Genomic DNA, 24,873 nt, shown 5'->3' with positions numbered 1-24,873 from the left:
CTTGGGAAGCCCAAAAAAGGGAGGATGTTAGGAATGCACTTGCTTCACATCACCTTAGGTCCTTCTGGAACATCATAAACACCGGTTCACAGGCTGGTAGACTGGCCATCGAACCCAACATAGATGAAGGAGTACGGAAGGGCCATTTTGAAACCCTTTATACAAAGGCCACGGAAGGGGAAGCGAGTGTGGCAGAGGAGCCACTGCACCCGGGTCTAACTCTTGACGATGCCCCCCAATCTTAGTGAGAGAAGTCACAGATGCTTTAGGAAAGATAACACCTGCCAAAGCGGCAAGATTATACAAGATCACTTTTGACCATATTACAAGGCATGGCAATGCCCACCACTTGGGCACGGGCTGAAATAATAGCGATCTACAAAAAGGGTTCCCCACTTATGCCTGTCAACTATCGTCCGATAAGCCTCATAGATGTTGGCCAGAAAATATTTGCCCGAGTTTTATTGGGGCGTCTGCAAGCTTGGATGGAGGAACACAGCATTCTTACCCACCTACAAGCCGGATTTAGAGCCAGAACATCTACGATTGACCAAATATTTAGGCTACAACTGATTTATTGGAAATCCGTCTACATCGAGGGTGGCAGCCTCTACCTTATTTTCGTAGATCAAAAATCTGCCTTCTACTTGGTACCAAGGGAGATACTTTGGGCAATCTTAACTGATATGGGAGTGCCAGGGAAGCTGTGCCAGCAGTTAAAACGCCTCCATGAGGGTAATTTTGCTCGAATTAGACATGGCAAAAACAGCAAACTCACAGCCCCCTTGCCCATAGTGAGAGGTGTCCGCCAGGGCTGCGTTCTCGCACCCACACTCTTCTCCCTTTTCATTATTGGCCTAATAGACTCATTGATTGCAGGGAAGAACATAGACGCCCCTAGGCTGGCGCAGCGTAAAGTCCCAGCCCTGATGTTTGTAGATGATACGCTATTGCTCGCTAAATCTCCTATTGGAATTCAGAGGACCCTCGACAACTTTAGCGTCTTCTGCAAACATCGGGGACTGGAGATTAACCGGCAAAAAACAAGGTATTTGGCCTTTAATGTAGGTAACTCCACCCGCCCCAATCCTTGCTTGGATGGCAAACCCCTGGAAAGGGTAACCATCTTCGAGTACTTGGGAATGACACTGACAGAAAGAATGGATTGGGGCACCCAAATTGACAAACTTGAAACTTACCCAAACAACGGGGGCATCTTAAAATTATATAGAAGTTGCACTCGCCAAAAAGCTCTACCTACAATTTAGACATCGAGTCCTCCCGCTGCGCTCGTTCACTAGAAAATGGTAGGGAGCTATTAGCGGGGGATGTCCAGCATGTAACATCTCTGACAAAACGGAACTCCATGTATTATGTTTGTGTAAGGGCTATAGGAGGTCTAGGTCACGCTGGTTACTTCAACTTTGTAGGAACCTGGGGTCCAGGCACTGCAGCGAAGTGTTTAGGCTATTGAAATTTGACACACATATGCATATTGTCTTCTCCATTTCACAGTTCTTATTCACCATGTGGTGCACCCGTAAGGCCATCTTTAAAAAAATTGCACAACAGAATGGCATTGTAGAAATTGTATGACTGTCTCCAACAATGTACCTCCCCGGTCCTAATTTGGCCAAATGCTGGAGTGGCCACACTAGAACTGGATTACTGTCTATTTCTTATGTCAAATTTTAATCTGTGTCAATTTTATGATTTTAGTGTATCAAATTGGGCATTTTTAATAATGCTTTTATGGCCTTGTGTGCCGAAATAAAGTTTTATGCTGATGATGAATAAGTAATCTGCTACTGGGCTGCACCATTCTCCAAATGAACTTTTGTGCACCGTTTATTTATTTTATTTCAATTTACTACTTCAAAATGTCCATTTACCAACTTGAAATGGTAGATTTTTTTTTAAATGTCTAAATGGCTACTGCATGATGACGTGTGTGTGTGTGCACATAAATCTTCATGCTGTGGCCAGATTTGGGATTTGTGTGCCTATGATATTTTGCAGCGCAACAAGATTATTTTTCTTTTACCAATGATGTTTTATTAAACTTACCACCAAAGTTCAAAAGATGCATTGATAGGGATTGATTCTGAAACAGACATACATTTTAATACTCTACACCTGGTGAAAGGCTCATTGAAATAAGACTTTAAACAAAATCAAATGTATTTAGTTGTGGCATGACTCTTCTGCCTTTGTTTACTTTAAGTATTAGTCAAATCGTTAATGCAGCTCCTGAGCACATCTAAAACTGATTTCTTTTTATATTTGCCGTTTAGAGTATATACAGATGCAGGCTAAAACTAAAAAATAAACAGCTTTAGGTGATTTTGCTTATTTCTAAACCTGTTGGGACATTAAAAAACCCATGGTACTGGTAAAAAAACGGCCCGGTGGCAACCCTACTATATCACTCTATTCCTTGGACATTCCAGCCGGATTACAAAGGTAACTTTACACCTTTGTGTCAGTTTACGATTGTTTGCTATTCACAAAGGTATTTTACGAGTAATATCATTATGACCTGACCGTGTGAGTCTCCCCACATAAAAAGATAGGACAGCCCTATCTTTTTATGTGCAGAGATTTTACAGCTGTAAAGATCCTACTAGTAAAATACAGCTGTGAATAGCAAGTAATCGTGATTCAGGCTCTCCAACTGCTCTCGAGTCTTCTTCCGAATTCTACTGCTCGCTCTGTTCTCAATCTCAATGGGGTTGATTTAGTTTTAGGCAGATGGCCTGCCATTCCGCGATGGGGATGGAGTAATTTACTTGGCGGAGAGGCCACCCGCCCAAATTATAAATGACCGCAAAGCAGAAAGTCATTTATATAAGCATTGTCAGGAACAGTTGTCATGGTGGTTCCTGTCAATGCATTTTACTGTGTGCTAAGGGGTGTGTGTAGCACAGAGTAGATGGTTTTTCATTATAAAAAGAAAATCTCGAAACACGATTTTCTTTTGGTAAACCATGAGAGTCTTGTCCCATAGAGGGAGAAGCATTGTAATGGTTTTACTGTTCCTTACTTCCAGGGGATTACCTGGCGGTAGGAAACAGTAAGAAATTACTGCATGTATTACTTTATATTTTTTCTTTACAAAAAGAAAATCCTGTTTCAGGCTTTTCTTTTTGTAAAGAGAAAATATAATGCATTCTAATTAAGGCTCCCTGTTTCCATTTTTACTAATGTTTGCAGATGAATAAAGCCAGAAAACCATTTGTTTTCCTCCCTGTATTTATGTTTAAATGTGAATCACAATAGAAATTAGGTTGTTTTATCAGTAATTCCAAATGCTATCACTTATGGCTGCCAGACTGATACTAAAATGTGCATGTTTTCTTATAAGTGCATTGATTTATCATCTTTGGGTGTTCGTATCAATGAAAACTGTCAGGCATTCAAGCATGAGTGCGCACTTATAGGTTAACTAAATTTGAAACTATATTAGTTTCAGCTTTGTTTTTTCACTAAACCCCAAAAATATGTGGATAAATATTGATAACATTAACAAAAAATAAATATGGATAAATACAGACAGAAATGTCAACAAAACAAATCCCATAGAACCGGGAGGCCTAATTATAATTGTTTTACTGTTCCTTACTACCAGGTTTTACCTGGCAGTTAAGAAACGGTAAAAAATGACTACATGTCTGCCTATTTGAATTGGGAGGGTGGGCATGCAGCAATTTCTCCGATGGCCCTTAATTCTCAGGTCCATTGGAGAAGTTAGGCCACGGCGGGGACAAAGTAGTCTCCATCATGGGCAAACCACCAACAATTAACTTTAGCGTGTAGACCACTTTATTTCCGTGGAAAGAACGACATCGAGGTTGTGACAGAGTACCCTCGCCACCAAAATACAAATCAGGTCCTTTCTCCATTCTTTTTTTATTTGTGTCCATCTCGACGATTCTTCTGAAATGTACCCGTATTGTGTTTAAGTCCATATATTGCCTGGCTCTCCTAATCTCTTGCTTTCTTTATACTCGCTTTCTTGCTTTGTTTCACTAATCCCCAGACATGACTTGCTTTTCCTTCCAAACCACTGGTAAGTCCAATACACCAAGGGGCCAATACCAGCTTTTGGCGGTCCGGTTGTTGGCTGCCCACCACTGCCACACCCACGCACCGCCAAGAGTTGCTGCCACCCGCCCGTCCAATTGCACGTTTACTGTAGTCTGGTGGGCAGCATGGTGGTTACCCCTGTGGTATCTCATTCAAAGGCGGCGGTGCCTTTGAAAAAGCCACTGCAATGGATCACTTGGCAAGGTTCCTGCACGGGATGGACTGTAATGTCTATGCTGTGCAGGAACTGGTGCGCATGCACACTGGGGGACACATGTTGTGCACCCCTGTGTGCATACACAGGGCGCAGAGGAAATTTCATCTCTGCCTGTGTTTTCATGGTGCTGGAACCGCCATAAAAATCCTGACGGAGAGGAAACTCATAATATGCTTAGCCGGACCACAACGGTCCTGCGAAGCATATTGGGGCCTCTGCCAGCCGTGCCACCACCAAGGAATGGCGGTTCCCTGGCAGCGGTCCCAGGGCGATTCGATCACCCAAGTTGTATTGGGAAGGTCAGACTGACAGTGTGGCGTTGGCTGGACTGCCACCGCCGCGCCACCACTAGTATGGCGGTCCCCGGACCGCCAGAATCGTCATTAGGACCTATGTCATTCTTCATGCTGCTGACCTGCACTGGAGCTGTATCCCAGCAAAGGTCTGTCACGTTGTGTTATTCGATCTTCCATCAGCCACTGGCTGAAACCCTTCTGGTGACCAGTTAACCTGTTACAATCTACATTTAGCATTTGTATACCAGTTTTTGCTCTTCTTTGTTCTGTATGTTGAGTGCTTTTGATTAAAACACTTTAAACGCATGAAAATATATAACAAAACCAATTTTGAAGAGAAAATGTTAAAAATACTGATTAAATTCTGCAAGGCACAAAGAACAGAACTCAAGCTGTGCATGCGCAATTTCGCAACAGTTTTGCCCCCACGGTCAGTCTTCAGAGCCCGGTTTTATTCGAGGTGGACAGTCCGTCATAACTCACTGAATGGAGGGGTCCACACAAGGTCCACCGCAATGCAAATTGAATATAATACAAATATTTTACAGAAACCTTTGTAAGCTATTCTTTTACGAGTAAACCGTGGTGATACGAGCATCCAAAGTAGGGTGGAGGGGTGGGGGGGTTTCTGGATGGCTTTTTTCAATACATAGAAAGCAACATTTAAGAGGAGAGAGATTCTTTAAAAAAAATAACCGGGAGAATGTATTTCCTCCATTGCCTTCTATTGAAATAGATGCAATTTCAGGAGAGAGACAGACAAAATTAAGGCTTCACAGATCGGGAGTCTCCCGCCTGACTCGGGTATATTGGCATGTATGTCAATTCACTGATTATGTTTACCATTTAGCGATACAAGAATGTGAATTGGTTGGTGCCGAATGTGCTTCTGTTACAGGCTGATGCTAAGTACAGTGATCACCAGTGGTCACTGGGTGTTCGTTTGTGATCTGTTTTACTTTGACTAATTGTGCTTCGTGATGGTTTTGACAGTGGTCCAGTTGGTCCTATCATATGTAAACATTTCCCTTGTAAATATTATCTTGTGCCAGTTGGCTTCATGTATACCTAGATGAAGGGCCCAACAAATACCCACCTCTCTTCCCGGATGGCACATTAGTTCAGATTTCTTCACCCGACGTCTGTTATATGTGCCCCCTTTTAATCCTTATACTTCTCCTCACCACCGCTTTCCTAGTAACACCCTTCTCATATCCCCCCCGCACTCCTTCTCCTCATTTTCCCAACATGGCCACCACTCAAGTTAAGGCTGGAATTAACTGCTACAAAATCATATATCCTCCCAGCCAGACTAAAGCTTCAGTAAAACGATTGAAGCATAACACTATTGAACGTTTTTCCTGATTTCCTTTTTGTTGATCAATTTTACAATGGTAGTTTTGGGAGGCGCAAAAACGATTTCATTTTCTTCACTCACGACACCCCCTCTTGGTCCACAGCTTATATAATTCCCTTAACATCACCTCCTCCTCCTCTATCCCTCATGGCCAACAACTAAAGATTTCCTCCTTTGCGGACACCTTGCTTTACTGACGTGGCTGAGCTTCGGACTCTCACCTGAGGACGCCGCTTTTTCTTGCTGTGGGCTTGTGGACTTGGGGCTTTGCTGCCGCCCCCACTCCTCGCCTCGCGCATCGCGCAGCTGGTGGTGACGCTGTGAGGCTGCTGGGCGGCTCAATAGAGGTGGAGCATCGCGCTGCAGGGACTCACTCTCCCAGGAGTCCCTGCACGGCCCTTGACACCTGGCCTGCGCACCCTGTGAGCCCCACCCCCGGACCGCCATAATCTCTATTTGTTTGGAGTAGTACCTCGCTTCGCGGCACGCCGGGCGAAGCCCGGGCAAAGGGCGGGCCGTCTGTGGCCGTCCGGGGCTGTTTGTGGCTGGGCTGGTCCACCCCCCTGAAAATCTGTTTTTCGGCCGCGAAGGATCTTTGGACCCCGGTTATTCTCCTACTGTTCCTGGACAAAGAATCTCATTAAAGGTACTGTGTCCACATCCTGCCATCCCTGCCATGTCAATGGCAACTCGATCGGGCAAAAACTTGAGAAAGGGGGGTATGGATGAGGATGGGGGTTTGGTTGGCACCATGGACAAGTTTATCACTCGTGTGGCTACTGTCATAGAAAAGGAGATCGCTATGACAGAGCGGCGCATTTCTTGTGGACCCCTTATTGATAAACGGTCATCGCTGGGTCCGATAGCTCTGGTGCCATCGCCAGTGCGTCCTCTTGACCCATTAATCCCTGCATCTCCTCTCTTGGACCACCCCCGGGTGGCCGCTCTAAGAGCAAGTATAGATATTTTGGAGAGTCTGACGGCTGAAACTTATCTAGCTGAAAGCAATGCTGCTCCAGACCCCCCGGATAGCGAGTCACCTGCCCCTATAACGCCTTTGGTTATAACCCCTACCCATGTGGACACAACTCTTCAACCTGTACTCGTAGTACAGGCACAAATACATCCTGTCCAAATCAAACGAAAAAGAATGGCTAGCCCTCGGAAAGGTAGATTGGTTAAACCATTCAAGAGACCCCGGGGGTTAGGCATCAGGTCAGGTGGTGCCCAAAAGGTAGTGGGACGAGGCACCAATACTTTGACGGGAGCAAAGGGGGGGTCAGTGCCTAATGTCTGTATTAATCAGATTAGTGATGTTGCAGGGACCCTACCCCCACCTTCACCCCCAGACTCCGTTGCCATCGCTAATATAGAGAGAATGATGAAAGTATTACTTCTCCCTGAATTGGAGAGAATCCAGGGTCTGACTGAGCGGATGGATAAATTAGAGCAGACAACTCTAGGCAATTTCTTCTCCCTAAAATCGTGTATCAAGCTGCAGCTAAGAATTAGGGAGGAGGGGTCTGGGGGAGGACCGGACAGTAGGGAGATCCCGACCGCCCCACAAGGTCCTACTCCTATACCTAACATTATAGCCGGTCCCGCACCTGTGCCAGGTACAGATTGTTCCTGCTCCTAACTCCGCGGCTCGCCCAGGGGTAGCCAAGAAGTCCGGGCCGTTGGCACCTAATGCCGCAGCCAACTCAAAGCCCTCCAAGGCTAATACTATTCCAGCCAAAAAGGCGTCATGTCCCAGGGTAAATGGCACTCCTGGACGAGCAAGTACTAACACTCCGGCCTCAAGCAATGCCCCTGAAAGTATCACCCCTAATATAGTTAAACCTGTACCAGCCCATGTCTTGCAGTCAGGCAGGGGCCATAAGGGGGGAATAGTTCCAAATGCTAATCTACCTCCCGACTGCCAGCCTTTTGTGGTAGTTCTATCTGGGGTGCCCGAAATTAGCCCAGGCAAACAAGAGTCTTATGTGGAATTGTTGAACAAAACCTTATTCTGGCTTAAAGAAAATAGACCCTTGCCTGATACCTGGGATGGGCGGGTAATTCATGTAAGGAGAGTTGGCTGGATCGGCTCTAGACCAAAAATCATAAGCGGGGATTGTATCATAGTAAACTTTGAGGATCCAAGGGTTGCTAGTTATGTTTGTTCTTTTCCCATCAGGGAGCATAGCTCATCAGGCAGTGGTGGAGCAATAGGCAAACGTGATCTCAGCTTCTTTAATCCCCCAAATCTATCAGCTAGGCCAGTTGGAACACCCATGTGGGAGGAACGGGGTGGCAGCCAGGCTCGTGGTAATTTCTCCCAATTTAGTCTATTTTGTAACAGCCCGTTCCAGCCGCAGGGCTGGATGCGGCATAATTACTGACGCGCTAGCTGCCTCTTACGGGAGAAGCACGTAGAGGCATTTGGGGAGAAACCAAGCGACAGTCCAACCTCTAGTGGGGATCTGGTGAGGCCTCTTACTTGCACTCCTTTTGCTCCCGCTATGACTATGAATCATCTGTTTGTGGATGGTACTGTAGACCTTGAGCTTGCACGTCCTCCCTTAGAGGTGCCTGGGGGAGAAGTTTTATCCTTGGTCCCGGAGGAGGCCCCTAGCATTGTGCATGACCCCCTTGTGAGCGATTTAGCGCTAGGGCGGGGTGGAGTTGGCGACGTAGCCCTAAAAGTGGTTAGCTGGAATATAGCGGGTCTGGCACGAAACACAGGCATACCCGAATGGAATTCATTTGTTGAATCTTTCGGGATTTGCTTGTTTCAGGAAACTTGGTCCCTGGAACCTTGCCACAAGGTGGGTTATACTACCTACTTTGTTTCCGCAATACAATCGCCTGGTGGGAAGGGCCGCCCCTCTGGCGGTCTACTAATCTGGGCAAGTATTTCCCTGGGATTCTCTATTAGATGTATAGCCACTAAGTCGCCAGATTTGCAGAGAATATCAGTGAGAGGGCCTCGTGGGGGGAGGGGGCTCGAAGTCTTTAATATCTATGTCAGAGGCTCCAGGGGAGGCACATCCGCACTGTCCTCCACGGGCATTGATGAGGAACTAAGATATAGTGGTGCTGACTCCCTTGTTATACTGGCTGGGGACTTCAATTGCACATTTGAACTCCTTGCTATGGAGGATATATTGGGTACTCGGGAGGACGATGCAAGGAGAGGTATTCCGCCCCTCACGTTACCCCCAGTTAGAAGCTGGACACAAAGTGGCATTGATCTCAATGCCCTTTGTCTGGAACATGGTCTGAGGGCAACCAATGGCAGATCGAACTCAGATCCTAATGGGGCTCATACGTTTAATAGAGTAGATCATTCCCCACAAATTGATTGTATTCTCTTGAATTACAGACTTTGGGCCCACTAGTTAGATATGGTGGTCTTACCGTCTACTGACAGCGATCACAATCCTCTATCTTTGTCTTTGTCCCCCCTATGGGCGGGAGCGACCATTGCTCCAGTCCCGCATGTTTGGAGATCAACACACGAAGTATGCCCCTCCAACTGTGGTAGGCGCCTGAAGTGGAACATCCTTGCTGCCAATGAGGGGAAGATCCTGGAAATAAAACCCATAATGTCTAACATTATGCCCCGCTTAGACTCCCCCGCTCTCAGTGTGCACGAGGTTCCCGCTTTGTTTGCCCAAACCACCAACGCCTTAAGCAAACTATTCCTAGTTCGTTCTGTAGGCACAAGGGCCATCGCAAGCGGTGGGCCCAAGGGTATTGCGGGCTGGTTCTCCCCTGCCTGTCGCACTGCCAAGAGTGATCTAATTAAGGCGGTCAAAGCCAAGGATGTAGGTCTGATTGGTATTGCAAGGAGTATTTACAGAAGGGCAATATCTAAGGCCAAGGCCGAGCACGAGAACCAGTTTTGGTATGACCTTAAGGTGGCAAGCTCAAAGAAGAACTCAAAGGGATTCTGGGACTTAATAAGAGCTAGAGACAAACCTGTGGACTCGCTTATAACATGCAACATAACAGAAGGTGCATGGTTTGATCACTTCTCCCAGCTCTATACTATGGCTCTGGGTACTGAAGCAACCCGACTGAATGGTCCTCCTTGGATTGCATTGAGCTTAATGAGGAACTTCTGTTCACACCGAAGGAGGTGGTGGAGGCGATCAAACTTCTTGTCCCTAATAAAGCAGCGGGCCCTGACGGTCTACCGGGGGATTTGCTCCGCATCAATCCAGATGAGTGGGGGAGACTTATTGCTTCCTTACTGAATGCTGGCTTGGTTGGCGCAGCTCTCCCGGATTCATGGAAGGGCGCAGTGGTTGTCCCAATCTTTAAGAAAGGGAGCCGGGAGGAGCCAGCTAATTATCGTCCTATAAGCCTCCTGGACTCCACACAGAAGGTAGCAGGTAAAGTGGTTTTAGGAAGGGTCTTGCAGTGGGTAGAGGAGAATCATATCCTTTCTGACTACCAGGCTGGCTTCAGACCAGGAATGGGGACAATAGAGCAATCATTCCGGCTTATGATGCTTTATTGGAAAGTGGTTCTACTGGGCAAAGGCAGTCTGTACCTAGCATTTATAGATTTACGGACTGCCTTTGACCTGGTCCCACGTAACCAACTTTGGTGTGTGCTCAATGAATTTGGAATTCCCCCATACTTGTTGAGCATGCTGATAAAACTGCATGCTGACAACTTTGCACAGATCAGGTGGGGTAACCAGGGACAAAAAACAGCACGTATTCCTGTAAATAGAGGGGTCCGCCAGGGATGTGTGCTAGCCCCCACTCTGTTTTCTTTGTACGTCAACGGAGTGGTGGTGCACCTGCTACAACATCCTGCAGACGCACCATCCCTGGCTGGCAGGAGAATACCCACCCTCCTATTTGCAGATGATACCCTCCTGATCTCCAAAACCCCAGCAGGCCTGCAGAATCTTCTAACTAGCTTTAAGTCCTTTTGCGATTCTAGGGGACTAGTTATCAACACAGGGAAAACCAAGTACCTAGTCCTAAACCCCCCAAAGAAGACCGTCAAACCACCTACTCTTGACTAAGTTCCACTCTAGAGGGTCAAGGAGTTTGATTATCTCGGTATTCGTCTCTGCGACTCCATGAGTTGGAAATGTCATCACCAAAAGATGCTGCTGACCCACAAGAGGGTGGTGGGGGCCCTCCTTAACGAACAGCACGCCTCAACCCTCAAACCCATTGCACCGGTACTTGACATCTATAGGGCAAGAGGTGCCAGTGCAGCTCTTTATGGGGCGGAACTTTGGGGTGTGGAGAATGTGGACCAGTTGTCCCGGACAGAAAACAAATTCCACAAGGACTTAATGGGACTCCCCTATAGTACGCCAACTTTACCACTCCTTCAAGATATGGGTACTCGGCCTGTTATTGACCAGGCGAGGTTGCGCCCTCTTCTTTTGTGGGCGCGTATCTGGAGAGTCCCTGAAATGTCCAGCTATGCAGAAGCTCTAAAAGAAGTTCTTTCAACGCCTGGCTGGTCTAAGATCCGCTGGCTAAGGGTAGTCAAGCACCTTCTTGCAGACCTGGGCCTTGAAGACGCTTGGTCCACCAGAACTGCCCCGCCCAAGTTAGCTTTGAAGAAGTTATATTGGAGTTGGATGTTTGATGGCAGAAATAGTAACGCCAATTTGTGTAGGTCCACTATGGATTTCCTCTTGGTCAAGGAGGTGGACTTCTGTGAGCTATACCTGAATATTATTTTAAAACCCTGGGACAGGGCCTTATATTTTAAATTTAGGGGATAGGGCTACTTCCAGTTGGGAATCTGACCTCCAGGTGGAAGGTCCCGGCACAGACAATTCCCTTCTGCCCCTTCTGTGAGACCAGGATACAGTCAGTCCCCCACCTGTTGTTTGAATGCCCGGCCAATGCAGCTCCTCGCCGCAGATGGTTGAAGCCACTCTGTACAGAGCTTAGGACTAGATCCCACAAGGAGGCCCTACGAATCTTGAAAACGGACCCGCGGCCCCTTTTTGCATGTGGAGTGGCGAAATTTTTATGTTGGGCATGGCGTATTAGATCTATTAGGCTTTTGCACCTTGTTTAATATGTATTTTTAGTCTGTTCTTATGTAATTTATTTGTGCTATTTGTAATATGAATTGTATTCCTTCTATGTATCCATTGGCTTTTTAACTGTTTTTATCTATTTGTAATGCTTTTTAAGATATGCACCATATCGAAATAAAGCCTAATTGACTGACTGACTCCTCCTTTGCGTATTTCAATGGCTCCCTTACCATCTCAATCCATAACAACGGTACTGTCATGATCCAAGGCAAAGACACCTGTCTCTCTATCTTTGACCACCTCTTCCCCTCCCTACTCCCCTCCTCTGCGACCGGGTTTTCCCCTGACTCTACATCTAGCTCCACCCATTACTCCCTTTCTCCTCCCCTGACCACCCTACACTCCAATAGGCTGCCCCCTTCGGGAGGCACAGATTGGCCCTCTTCCCTCCCCCTCCCTTGTGCCCTCCTTTCCCTTTCCTCCCACTTCACAGTATGCCCCCCCTTCATCACGTCAGCCTTACCACTAGCTAATACGCTCCTCGTCCAATCTGCACCGTCTAGGTACTCCAATCTCACTCCTCCCCCTATTCCTACCTGCTACCCCCTTTTTTAGTCCACCCCTCCTCCAACGTCCTCCCCCAGCTAACTTTCCTTATGCTCCCCTCATTCCTCCCTCTCCCCCTCTTCTCTACCCCCTCCTCCCCCCGCTTCTTACCCCGATTTCTCCACAATCCCATTGCATCTCTCTCCTTCCCCCCACTCCGCCAGCAATGCTGTGCTACCCCCTTTCCCCCCTTGGTAACCCTTTCCATCTCCCTCCATCGGGCCGAGCAGAACCATTTCCTTTCTTCAACTTCCCCTTCTCCCAACCCCCTAACTCTGCCAGATGCCCGTTCCCTCACAGCCACCTCTCCTAGCCAACAGGACCTCTCCAACCACCTCCCCTCTTTTCCTCCAAAACCTCCTACACTCCTATGACACCTCACAGTCCTCCCCTCTCCCTCTCCTTCTACCCCACCGCCTTGATCTGCACCCATCTCCCCTAAATATGTCCTTCGTGCAACGCCAACAAAGACAACTCTCCCTTCACCTCTGATACACCAACCCCCACTCTCAACCTCCACCTTTCCCCACCTATGAAACCTATACCCCAACTCTCCTCCTGTCCCCCCACCTCTCCCTGCCTTCCACCACCAATTTCACCCCCTCCTTTTGCCATCGAGACACCCAACCTTCCGTGCTCTGCCCTACTCTCTCTTGAAATTAAGCTAGGCTCTCTTATCACCTCCATCTCCCAGCTTGTAGCTTCCATTTCACTTTTAAGCTCCAAGATTTCCACTTTCCCATTCACCTCAACTCCTTTGGAAAACTCTCACCTTCCCACGGGATGCACCTCACCACCTCACCCCATCATAGCCAAGCATAACCTGTCGTCTGCAAACATCGTTCACTCACACAAGCCCTTGAATGCCACCCTTCTTCAACTTGCATCTCCGAGTAACCCAACTATCTACACTATTCCGACCATCTATTCTGTCAGAGCCAAGAATCCACCTAAACCCTCCCATGCACCCCCGTATAAGTACAATATCCCTATCACCCTTCTGAGGCCAAGTGCCCCCGTCACCAAAACAGTCTCGACAGAGCTGCGCTGTCTGCTCCACAACTGCAGATCTGCAATAAAACACAAACTCGAAATCTCTGATACCATCACCCTTCACAATATTGACATGTTCTTCCTAACAGAGACCTGGTTCAATGATACTTCTCACTCTATGTTTGATCTCCTATTACCCACAGGCTATTCTATTTTTAGGAATGACAGACCTATCAAAGTTGGGGGAGGTGTTGCAGTCATCTTTAGAAACTCCCTTCAACTTAAGGCTTCTCCCATCAGCGCCTTCCGTACTTTTGAATGTCTATCCCTTGAGTTTCAACTACACCAGCGCTCATCCCTCAGATTCCATGTCATTTACCGCCCACCTGGCAGCGGCCCTTCGTTTATGGAGGAACTCACTGACTTCATCAGCGACCAATACTCGCAAAGTGACAAACAGACCTTTGTGGGTGACTTCAATCTCCACTGGGGCTCTCTGCAAGACTCTTCCACAAACTTGCTGGCCACCTTCCTCTCTACAAACGATCTTATCCAATGCTGCACAGAATCAACACACTCTGAGGGCTCAATCCTGGACCTTGTTATTTCTAAAGCAGGCATGCTTTCTATCGCTACCCCTATTCACGTAGACGGGTCTGACCACCTCCTCATCCCATTCTCTCTTCACCTAGCACACTCTATAACTCTTGGCCAACCTAAGAGGGCTATCTCCTGGTTCTGTGACACTAAAAATATTGACACTGTTTCCCTCTGTGAATCAGCTTTTCTGTCACTTCTAAGGCTAGACCCGAACCAAGATGTTGACGATCTCACCTCCCGATGCCTTTCAGTCCTTGCAGTCGAAATCAATAACGTCGCTCCTCTCCAAAGCAAAAAGAAAAGGCCCATTCCCTCAGCACCTTGGTTCAACAAATCCCTCTATGAAGAAAGGAAGCACCTAAGACCCCTGGAGAAACAATGGAGGCAAGCGCCCTCCACCGATAATTTGGCCACGCTTCATTCAGCAAGATCCAAGTACCACAAGCACATCTTCCTTGGGAAAGCATCACACTTCAGAACCCTCCTTGACTCAGCCAAAAATAGACCCAAAAACCTATTTGATCTCATCAAGAATACTAACTGCTCTCCCCCAACCTCCAAGTTGGAGGATTCTACAAGGAAAGCTGCGGATTTCGCTGTATTCTTTGACGAAAAAGTTAAATCACTTGTGGATCAGGTCGCTCATCCTACCCCTCCAGAGGAGCGCAAATCACTAGCCATTTGGCAGAACTTCAACCCCATCTCTGAAGATATCCTCCTCAAGTGCATCCTCAAAACAAAGCCGTCCAACCATTCTCTTGACCCCATCCGTATTGCCATTGCCATTGACTTCTATACCCATTCTCTTCCCTATTGGACCACTCTGGTCAACCTCTCCCTCTGTCAAGGCTCCCTTCCTGTTCCCTTCAAAACTGGGCAGGTCACCCCTCTGCTTAAAAAACCCACTGCTGATGAAAATGACCTCAACAGATTTCGCCCCATAACTAACCTACCCTTTCTTGCGAAGATCACAGAAAGATGTGTTGCGAAACAGCTCTCTCGTCATATCAAGGACAATGATCTTCTTGACAATTTTCAGTCCGGCTTCATCCAAAACTGCAGCACTGAAACAGCCCTTCTGCAAGTGATTGATGACGCGCTGCGGATACTCGATTCGGGGGGGTCTTGTCTTCTAATTCTCCTTGACCTTTCTGCAGCCTTTGACACTGTCAATCACAACACCCTCCTCAACACTCTTTAACAGAGAATGGGCAAGGAGGGCACTGTGCTTAAATGGTTTGCTTCCTTTCTCTCTGATAGATCCCAAATGATCAAAATAGCGACAGTCTTTCATCTAATTTGGCACTGGGTCAAGGTGTTCCTCAAGGCTCTCTACTTGCACCCACATTGTTCAATCTCTATTTGGAACCACTGGGAAATCTCCTAAGTAAATCTGGGGTCCACTATCATCTCTACGCAGACGACACTCAAATCTACCTCAAGGTTGCCTCCACTCACGATCCCTCCGTCCTAAGCTCCACTCTGGACTCCATTCAAAACTGGATGTCAACACATCAACTGATTCTGAATCCCTCCAAAACTGAATTCCTCCTCCTCTCCTCCTCACTTGCTCCTCCCCCGGTTCAATCATGGATGGACCAGATGAATCTACTGAACAATAAACCCATCATTGTTGACAGAGCAAAATCCCTTGGTGTGATACTCGACACAAAACTCAATCTACTCTCCCACATTAATTCAATTGCAAAGTCTGCTCGATACCAACTGCGCCTTCTTTGGGGGATTCGTTGCTTCTTCCCGGAGCATGACCTTAAAACCCTGGTCCAATCGCTGGTCCTCTCCAGACTGGACTACTGCAATTCTCTTCTTACTGGCCTCCCCAAATCCCACCTGTCCCCCCCCCTTAAGTCTGTTCTCCATTCAACAGCTCGTTTCATTTATGGGGCCAAAAGAAGCGACCACATGACACCCATGTTATCCACCCTCCGCTGGCTTCCCATTGAGGCAAGATCTATCTACAAAACTGCCTACATCACCCACAAAGCCCTGCACTCCTCCTCTCCTCGCTACCTGGCGAATAAACTGAAACTCTCTGGAGGCTCTAAACCATCACGTTATGCAGAAAATTTACTGCTTGAACCTCCCACTTTCAAGAAGGAAAGATCGATGGCCCAATCCTTTTCAGGCAACGCAGTGAGAATCTGGAACTCACTTCAGCCTCAGCTCCGGACCACCACCTCCTTCCAGGCCTTCAAAACTGACCTCAAAGTTCTCCTCCTTCAAAGACACTTCCAAAGTTAATTCATGCCCTCTCTATTATCTGAAGGAAGACCTTTTAGAACAGAAAATTTCTAGTCTCCATGACTATGGAAGTGCCTTTCCAGTGTGTTCTTGTGGTTTGAGAGTCTGTCATTTATTGCAGTATTACCCTTTTACATGTGTTTGGTACTCTTTTGTAACATGCACTCGTCACTTTTCTCTTATAACACACTGTTACCTCTTACATTTTGTTTGCTTTCGATACTTGCACAAGTGCCACCATTGCCTACGTAACATTTATTCTTGTGTTTGAGTGTCCTCCATTTATTGCAGTATTATTCCTCTACTTATACTTTGTACGCTTTTGTAACCTGCACACATGTCGCTTTTTCCTCCTGTAATGCACCGTTTGCTACCTCTTGTATTTGCTCACGATTGTCACTTTTGCCTCATGTAATGTAACGTTTGCTTTTGTAATTTGTTCTCTTGTAATGTTCTCATGTATCAGTTCTGTTCCTATTGTGAAGCGCTCTGACACCTTCGGGTAAAGTCCGCGCTATATTAAAACGCATAAATAAATGAATACCTCAGCCTGGATCCGCTTTATAGAAGCCATCGCTTGGTTTTCCAGATGTAGCTTTTCCTCCAGCAGGGGGCAGTGTTTCTCCAGAAAGTCCAGGTCTTCGAGCAGCTTTGCATTGGCCGCCTCTAACTTCTGGGCTTCCGCCAGTGCCTTCTGGAGCTCTTGCTTTTTAGCGGAAACGTGCCACTGCAGCTCTGAGATATCCCTCACACAGGCCTCGTGCTCTGTCATACGTGCACAAAAGAAGTACGTCAGCAGATCAGTGGGCAGTTCACGACTGTCATAAAGCATTTACGGTGCCAGACATATTCGTGCACATTGATTTGGAAGCACCAAATGTCCGGAATCGTAAAAAATAAAAGCGAAAATAAGCATTTCCAGTACATTAACAAGCCATGCTAATGCATAGCGCTGTGCGCATTACATACTGATGCAGAGTTCATATTAGGGCCACGCGGTAAAGGCATTCATACAACCTCACTCTCATTTGACTCCATAGGAACAGAGTTGAATATGATCCATGGATTGTTTACAAATGCCCCTGCTACATACCGTCTTTATCCCCTGCATGTCTATGATCAGTCTTATGACCACTCTCTCAATTACCTTTTTGGACAGCAGAACCGAGATGCTGAAGCTTCCAGAGAGATAAAGTGTCAATCTTCACATACAGCATTTTCTTCCGCTGCCTCTCTTGCATCAAAGCCTCTTCGGCTTCCTGGCGGTCGGCTTCTAGGCGCCAAATTAGTCTGATGACCTCCGATACCACCTCTTCCGTCTCATACTTGAGGAACTCGGTTCTGCTGGAGTCTTAACACATTGTCAACATATTGCACCAGAATGTAAAGAGCGAATGGTAAATAAAATAACCCATTCATCGATTCGTTTTAGTATAGGACAGCCCAATTTGATAGTGAAAACAGAAAGATACAATTTACAGTGACACAGTAAAAGCAACACATATTTTAATGAAATACTCAACACCACAACCCTCTGTCCCTTTCGTCCCCGTTAAATTGGATTGATCCACAAGGCGTTCTTTTTCTTCTGCTGAGGATAGGTGCTGAAGTTAAACTATTGTGAGCAGGGTGAGTATATACTTGATAGAATACCAATCCAAGGGACTTTTTTGACAACCTTGTCAGGTTTGCCTGAGCTCGTGTGGTCAACACTCCCTTCAGACAGAGGTCAGTTTGGGTCAGCCAGGTCCCTTCAACCACTACCTGACCATGGTGTAATTCACATTTTCGTTCAGAGTTGAGGAGGATTTCACTCTCACCATGCACCTAACTTAATAGTACTTTCAACTGCAATGCAAGAATGTTGAAGCAAAGCATCCATACACTGCATTTGGCTTACTAAAAGTGTTTCTACTGTCTGTTTATGCTGCATTCATGGTGATTTTGCACCTAAATGTGTCTACTAAATTTGATTTCCCTCCTAAAATTGATTCCAAACTTCTTGTCAATGTTGTACCATAGTGAATTTGCACAGTTATGTGATTCTGCATGAAAATATAATGTTACTCGTATTTGGGATACCACAATGCTGCATACCTTTGTAATCATTCAGTTACATTCTGGACTTGCCATGAATCATGGAATAACCAGATTCAGACAGGGAAGAGATTGGAAGCTCTGAAAGACTGAGTAATGGCATCTATGAAAAACTCAATCAATAAAGACTATGAGGGAGGGAGCTTCTAGCTCACAATTCCACTTCCGGGCCACCCGTGGTATAACACATATTTAAAGACACTCATGGCTCCTTGTCTGGCAATGATTCATGGTCGTATTGGCTCTCCACCCCTGCACAACTCGTCCACCCAAGCTTGATTTCTATCAGTTTTTCTGTTTTCTCCCTTCCTGGTTCCCCTTTCATGTGCGACACTGCCATTATCCCTTTTGGGCTTTTCGTCTTGTCGCTTATATGTTGTTTGGCTAACATCTGTCTACTGCTGCGTAAGGAGTTCCCTGCTTTTTGGTGACAAGATAATCACCGCTGGTATCCCAGTTGATGTCTGGTGTCATCACCCTCTCTCCGCCCTGATCAGATTATGATACTCACCACTATCCAATATCTTACTTTGAACTGCTTGATCATTGACTTTTCTACACTTACCATGCCAGTGTACCAGTCTGCTGGTGGACAGCAGCACAGACTGTGCATTCCAAATAACACTTTACTTCAGCAAGTTCTCCTGCATTGTGTCTTCCCTTACCACACTTTCCTCTTCTTCCTTTTATGAAGTATCTGAGTTTTCTATACCTCTGGAGAGGCTAAGGGATGGCAGAGATTGTCAGGATCTTTGGCCAGAGCTTGACAACTTGACATAAAGTGTGAGTTTCCACCTACAAGTTATTGTTCACCTAAAAGGGATTTTACACAGGAGTGTGGTTTTTGCTCCTAACTGCTTTTCACAGTCATGATGATGGTGTACTAAGGGTGAATTTGCACCTCATTGTGCTGTCAACCAAATGTGATGTTATTCTGATGTATACTTAAAAAAAATTGACACCCCACTACCATATGTTCTCTCAGTGCTGCATGATTTTGCGCCTAAATGGAATACCACACTTGGGTTGACTTTGCACCACAAGTGAATTATTAGAGGGTCCTCTTGAACAAACCTAAATCATGATGGGGCTTAATAGGGTCAAAAGTGTTCAACATTGCTACAAATAATACAATCCCTTTATTCAGAGTGTTCATGCAGTTCCATAGCCTTGAGAAAGCCCAGGCCTACGTGCCACAAAGAGACGAAATGTGATGCCTGTCATTCTCTGTTACTGATTGTAAACACAGTGAAGCTCACAAAGAAAATAAAGTTGTATGACATAACCAATCAAGTGTGCCTCATATGTAATCTCAACTATGGATATCAAGATTATCTACCTGTAATAGCACAACATAATTATTGTACTTAGGTGTTAGCATTTCATTATTACCTGTTTACACATTTATGGGATGGAGCCCTGCCCATAGTCTATGGAGTGCAATTATAAACCACCAAAATGTGTAATCTCATATATAATTGAGACAATTTAATAAGTGATCAAGGCTTTGGGGCCCCACGTCTTGTCCAATTCATGGAAGTTGTGACTGAGGGATGAGGGGAAAGAAGTGATGCCTAAGGGTCAAATTATTTATACCTCCAGTAAAAGTATAGCCATTAAGAGGACATAATTGGATGAAGAGATACTGATCCCAAAAATAAGGGATCTTCTTTTCAGGTAAGGTGAACATTTAGGGGCTGATTTAGGCATCAGAGTATAGTAATTGCTCCATCAGGGAAACAGAGTATGGGCAGGAGCTGCCTTTCGATTGGCTCACATATTTATTGCACAAGTTTTGCAGGACACCCAACACGAAAGTTAAGTCCAGATTTTTTGATCTGGGAATGATAGTGGACAAGAGGCAGATCAGTAAAAGGTGGAAAGCACCATATTCCCCCCCACATACAAGCTTGGCGGAATTCTATGCTCGCCTGGACCAAGGAGGAAAGCCTTGTCAGCAAGCTCGAAGAAACCCTGAGTAAGATCCCAATCCCAACATACTGGGACACTCTCTACACTGAATTATAGCGTAATACAGACACACCATCTGCGGACCCCTCTGATGCACAGGCCATAGGTAGCTAACATGTATACACACTGAGGCAGTGTATACAACACGTCACTCTCTTACTGGCAGACATATGCTGGCTGTGTCAATACATGAACACACACTTTAGAAATGGGGAGGCAGCTAGTAGCTGTTAACTGAATGAACCATATGTAACACTGTACATAGAAGTGGGGGGTTGGGGGCTGAACACTTTGTTGCACACGTTTCGTAGCTTTTCCTTTTTGTCCTCTTCCTTTTTTGTTGTTAATGTATGCAAAGTTCTACTTTTCTTATTGCTTACCTTATTGACTCCTAACAATATATGAGCGCCAGTGCAACCGCTTAATCTGTAAGTCTATACATGCAAGAATGTGCAGAGGTGGCCATGTAACAACAAATTTGCCTCAGAGGACACTCAAGAATGTAGGCTATGGTGTAACTGTCATATCTTTTTGTGCCCCCTGCTCTTCTCTCTTCCCTTCTCTCACCTACCTGTTGGAGACAAATTGCAAATGCACTTACATGTCTTGTTTTCTACAGCTTTTTATACTGCCTTGAGAATCAATCAGTCAATCAGAGTACTTGTAAAGCGCGCTACGTACCCGTGAGGGTTCCAAGGCGCTGAGGGGAGGGGGTGCCGCTACTGCTCGAAGAGCCACGTCTTGAGGAGTCTTCTGAAGGCGAGTGGGTCTTGGGTCTGCCGTAGGTGGGTAGGGATGGTGTTCCAGGTCTTGGCGGCGAGGTAGGATGAGGATCTGCCGCCGGAGGTTGTTCATTGGATGCGGGGGACATCGGCGAGGGCGAGGCTGGCGGAGCAGAGCTGGCGAGTCGGGGGGTAGAGGTTGAGTCTGCTGTTCAGTTAGGCTGGTCCGGCGTTGTGGAGTGCTTTGTGTGCGTGAGTGAGGAGCTTGAAGGTGATCCTCTTGTCGATGGGGAGCCAGTGTAGGTCTCTCAGGTGGGGGTTGATGTGGCTGTGGCGGGGGACGTTGACGATCAGTCGGGCGGAGGCGTTTTGGATGCGTTGTAGTCATCGTAGGTGTTTGCTGGGAGTCCTGCATAGCGTGCGTAGCCGTAGTCCAGTCTGCTGCTGAAGAGGGCCTGTGTCACCGTTCTTGAATGTACGAGCGAACATGTACTGTGCCTTATGTAACAACTCATATGCCCAGCAGTGCCTGCATATACACATGTCATGTTGTGCAATAAAACAAATTCACAAAAAAGAAAACAGGGCAAGAGAGTAATGTCTTTCGGACGGCTTTACAGTACTCCGGATTTAGAGATGTCCGCAGGTCCAGCGGATATCTTGTAACATTGGCAGGAACCACTATCATGACAGTTCCTGACTATTACAAATTGGGTCTCTAGTTGGCAGAGGTAGGCACCTTGTCCAAGTTGGGACCACAATCCTGGTCAGGGTAATTCAGCAGGGCCGGCCTAAGGCATGTGCAAACTGTGCACCTGCACAGGGCCGCCAAACCCCAGGGGCCGCCACGCCAATATATATCCTTAGATACATATTTGCGTGGCGGCCCCTGGCAGGGATTTGGCAGCCTCGGGCCCCCTACCTACACTCCCTGCTCAGGGCCTCCGTGAGCCTAGAGCCGGCCCTGAATTCAGATACACCCCCTAATTAACCTATGCTCATCCTCTGGCACACAGCAGTCAGCATACTTTACCACTGCTATCCAGTGCTAAAGCGCTTGGGCTCTCTCCTTACAACATGTTAGATTGTCTTATAACCAACGGGCATATTTCATTTACTTGTAAGTGCATAGTAAAGTGCCACTGCCAGTGCACAGGGCCTTTAAATTAAAAGCCGCTAGTTGACCTGCAGCACTGATAATGCTACCCGCTTAAGTACCAGCCTGCCATTGCAGCTTGCATGTGTACAGTTTTAAACTGCCATTTTGACCTGGCAGAATAAACCTTTTGCCAGGCCTAAGCCTTCTCTCCATGTATAGAGTTTTCAAAGTGGTATCTACAAAGTCTTCCCCAGAACTAGTGATTTTGAGATGTCATGAGGTGTTTCAACAGAGGCTAGCCCAAACCTCCTTAACAAAATAAATCTCCTCCAGATGTGTAAACTTGATGATCTGTGCTCTATAAAAAAATCAGAATGGAACTTTGTGTGTCACTATACTCATTTTGGGCATATTCAAAGCAAACGTGCCAAATGTAGTTATGGACAGATGCGTGCGGCATGAGACATGGGCTTGTTTGCTTGTTATTTTATCTCATTTTATAGATGCAAGCAGAGAAAATCTCTCCTTCAAGCTTGCATCCCAAACTTAAACTTTGCACAGGTGTGCCAACATTTTGAAGACATTTATAGATGACTTACAAAAATGCAAAATATTGTAAGTTAAGCACAAACTTATGTTTTCATTTCAGGGCAGAACAATCACAACAGGAGACTGATTAGAAGGCCCCAGCTGCTCCACATACGATAAAAACAGATATCAGACTTCAAAAATAAAAATAAAAGAACAAAAAGATAAAATTCCTACAGAAACTATTTCGATCGTGATCCTAGGTCTTGTGGTCTGACAGTTTTGGAGTTGCAACCTACCCATTAATTCCAATTCACCAGTTCCAACTTATAAAACTGTGTGTTCAGTAGCTGCCCCTGGTCCAGTCATGACCTGGTCCACTAAAAACAAGACAGCAACTGGCCAGTTTCAAGCTAAAGACCCATGAAAACTACTAATCTAGGACAAAATTGTATGAATGTTAGCCTTTTTCATGGGCCAAGAGCCTACTTTGCTGAGAGTCCAATCACGCCAATATCTGGCTACTCTCCGACTGTAGCCAGGGCCCCTGACAACTACCCCTGAAGGAGACAGCCTTTATTAAATTGGACATCAAAACACTGGGGGAGCAGCATATTGTCACTGTGACATGCTGCAGAAATGTAATCCATTATAGAGGGGACTATTCTTCCATGTAAAAAAAAAAAAAAAAGTGCACCAAAATACTAATAATCTGGTCCCACCTGGAAAAGCAGTTTTTTCAATATTTCACTTATGTCTACACTCTCTAGCAATATCTCCGAAACATTTGGCTGTGTTTTATTAATTGAATGTGGTTGTGAACATGGGATATTATTTCAATATATTTGTTCTGAATAGTTATGTTAGAGTCTTGATTAAGCCCTGTTCTCAGGACGAAACATGAACATTTCAATAATCCTCTACCAACACATTAGGAAGATCCAACAGCATTTTCAAACAGCACTGAGTATTTCAAATGTCTTATGTGCTCTACTTCCATTTAAATGATTTTTTATGATCCCTTCCAATGCAAAGCTAGTGCCTGCATTTGCCTCGTGTAAGTAGCACGGTTATTGTTAAATATTAAAGAATCTGCATTAAAATAACCTACTGCTGTCCACTTTGTTTTGGCTTACATATTTGAGCAACACATATTATTTTCTAGCACCCACGGGTTTTCGTCATTAATAAATACAATAACCCAATCGTAAATCTCCCTACCTGGTTCAATGAGTCCAACACCAACAACGTGTAGCTCCTTAGAAGTTTCGGAAAGAACACTGTCATCAAATGTATCGCTGCTAACATATGAAAGCCTGTATTAAGATAACCAATCAAATTAGAATTCTGCAACAGTTTAGCAAATAGAGCCTATAAGCTACTGAAGCATATAAAACAATCCATTGTTACACTGGACATTCCAAATGACATATGATTAGTTTTCATTATTTATTTCTTGCTTGAAGTACAGTAATAATAGTTGATGATGCATCAAAACCTGACCAACACTTTTGGTAAAAATCATATTTCTTCACACTGATCAGGTCCCTGTGCAATGACATGGTAGAATAGAGCCTCACTGAGCAATTGTAAAAGTGAAATATATGTGTCAAGAAGTTCTTTTTTGAAATCTGGCTGATTTATTCCCATTCGTCTGTCAGACCTTGAGAACATATGACATGAAAAGCATGGGTGAAGGTGGCACAATGGAGAACAGGTACACTTTTAGGCGGTGAAAGGTAAAGGAGATTCGAAAGAGAAAGCTTCTGTCCATTAAAGCCTACTCGAAACCTGGCACTGCCATGGAGCCGGATCAGAAACTAGTCCACAATGTTTAAAAATATGAGGGTACAAAATGTAAAGCGAATCCCACCCACATGTAGCCATTCCTAGCCTGGCCCAGCATTGCATTGCTGGGATGACATCGCTTTATGGAGGTCTGCAAAGGCATTTGCACAGTTTCATTGCTAGGAATCTTGTTCTGCCAACATGGTGTATTTAATGAGAGGATCCAGGAAAATGGATT

The 24,873-nt window shown here is 45.8% G+C and overlaps 1 protein-coding gene across 3 annotated transcripts in view; it reads right to left on the bottom strand.

Annotated features, from left to right (window-relative positions):
- The window catches only part of CCDC178 (coiled-coil domain containing 178), a 1,259,352-nt gene that overhangs the window by 1,067,842 nt on the left and 166,637 nt on the right, over positions 1-24,873 (bottom strand). For all 3 annotated transcript variants that reach the window (XM_078685673.1, XM_078685671.1, XM_078685672.1), the window contains exons 6-8: positions 24,069-24,163; positions 17,578-17,781; positions 16,975-17,195 (exon numbers count right to left, since the gene is read on the bottom strand). In XM_078685673.1, coding sequence (XP_078541799.1) covers positions 16,975-17,195; positions 17,578-17,781; positions 24,069-24,163 — 520 coding nt within the window. The remainder of the gene's footprint in view (positions 1-16,974; positions 17,196-17,577; positions 17,782-24,068; positions 24,164-24,873) is intronic.

Source organism: Lissotriton helveticus, chromosome 4_1 (genome assembly GCF_964261635.1).
Source record: "Lissotriton helveticus chromosome 4_1, aLisHel1.1, whole genome shotgun sequence".
NCBI lineage: Eukaryota > Metazoa > Chordata > Amphibia > Caudata > Salamandridae > Lissotriton > Lissotriton helveticus.
Note: the sequence above shows the minus strand (reverse complement) of the source record. Positions and strands in the feature narration are given on the sequence as shown.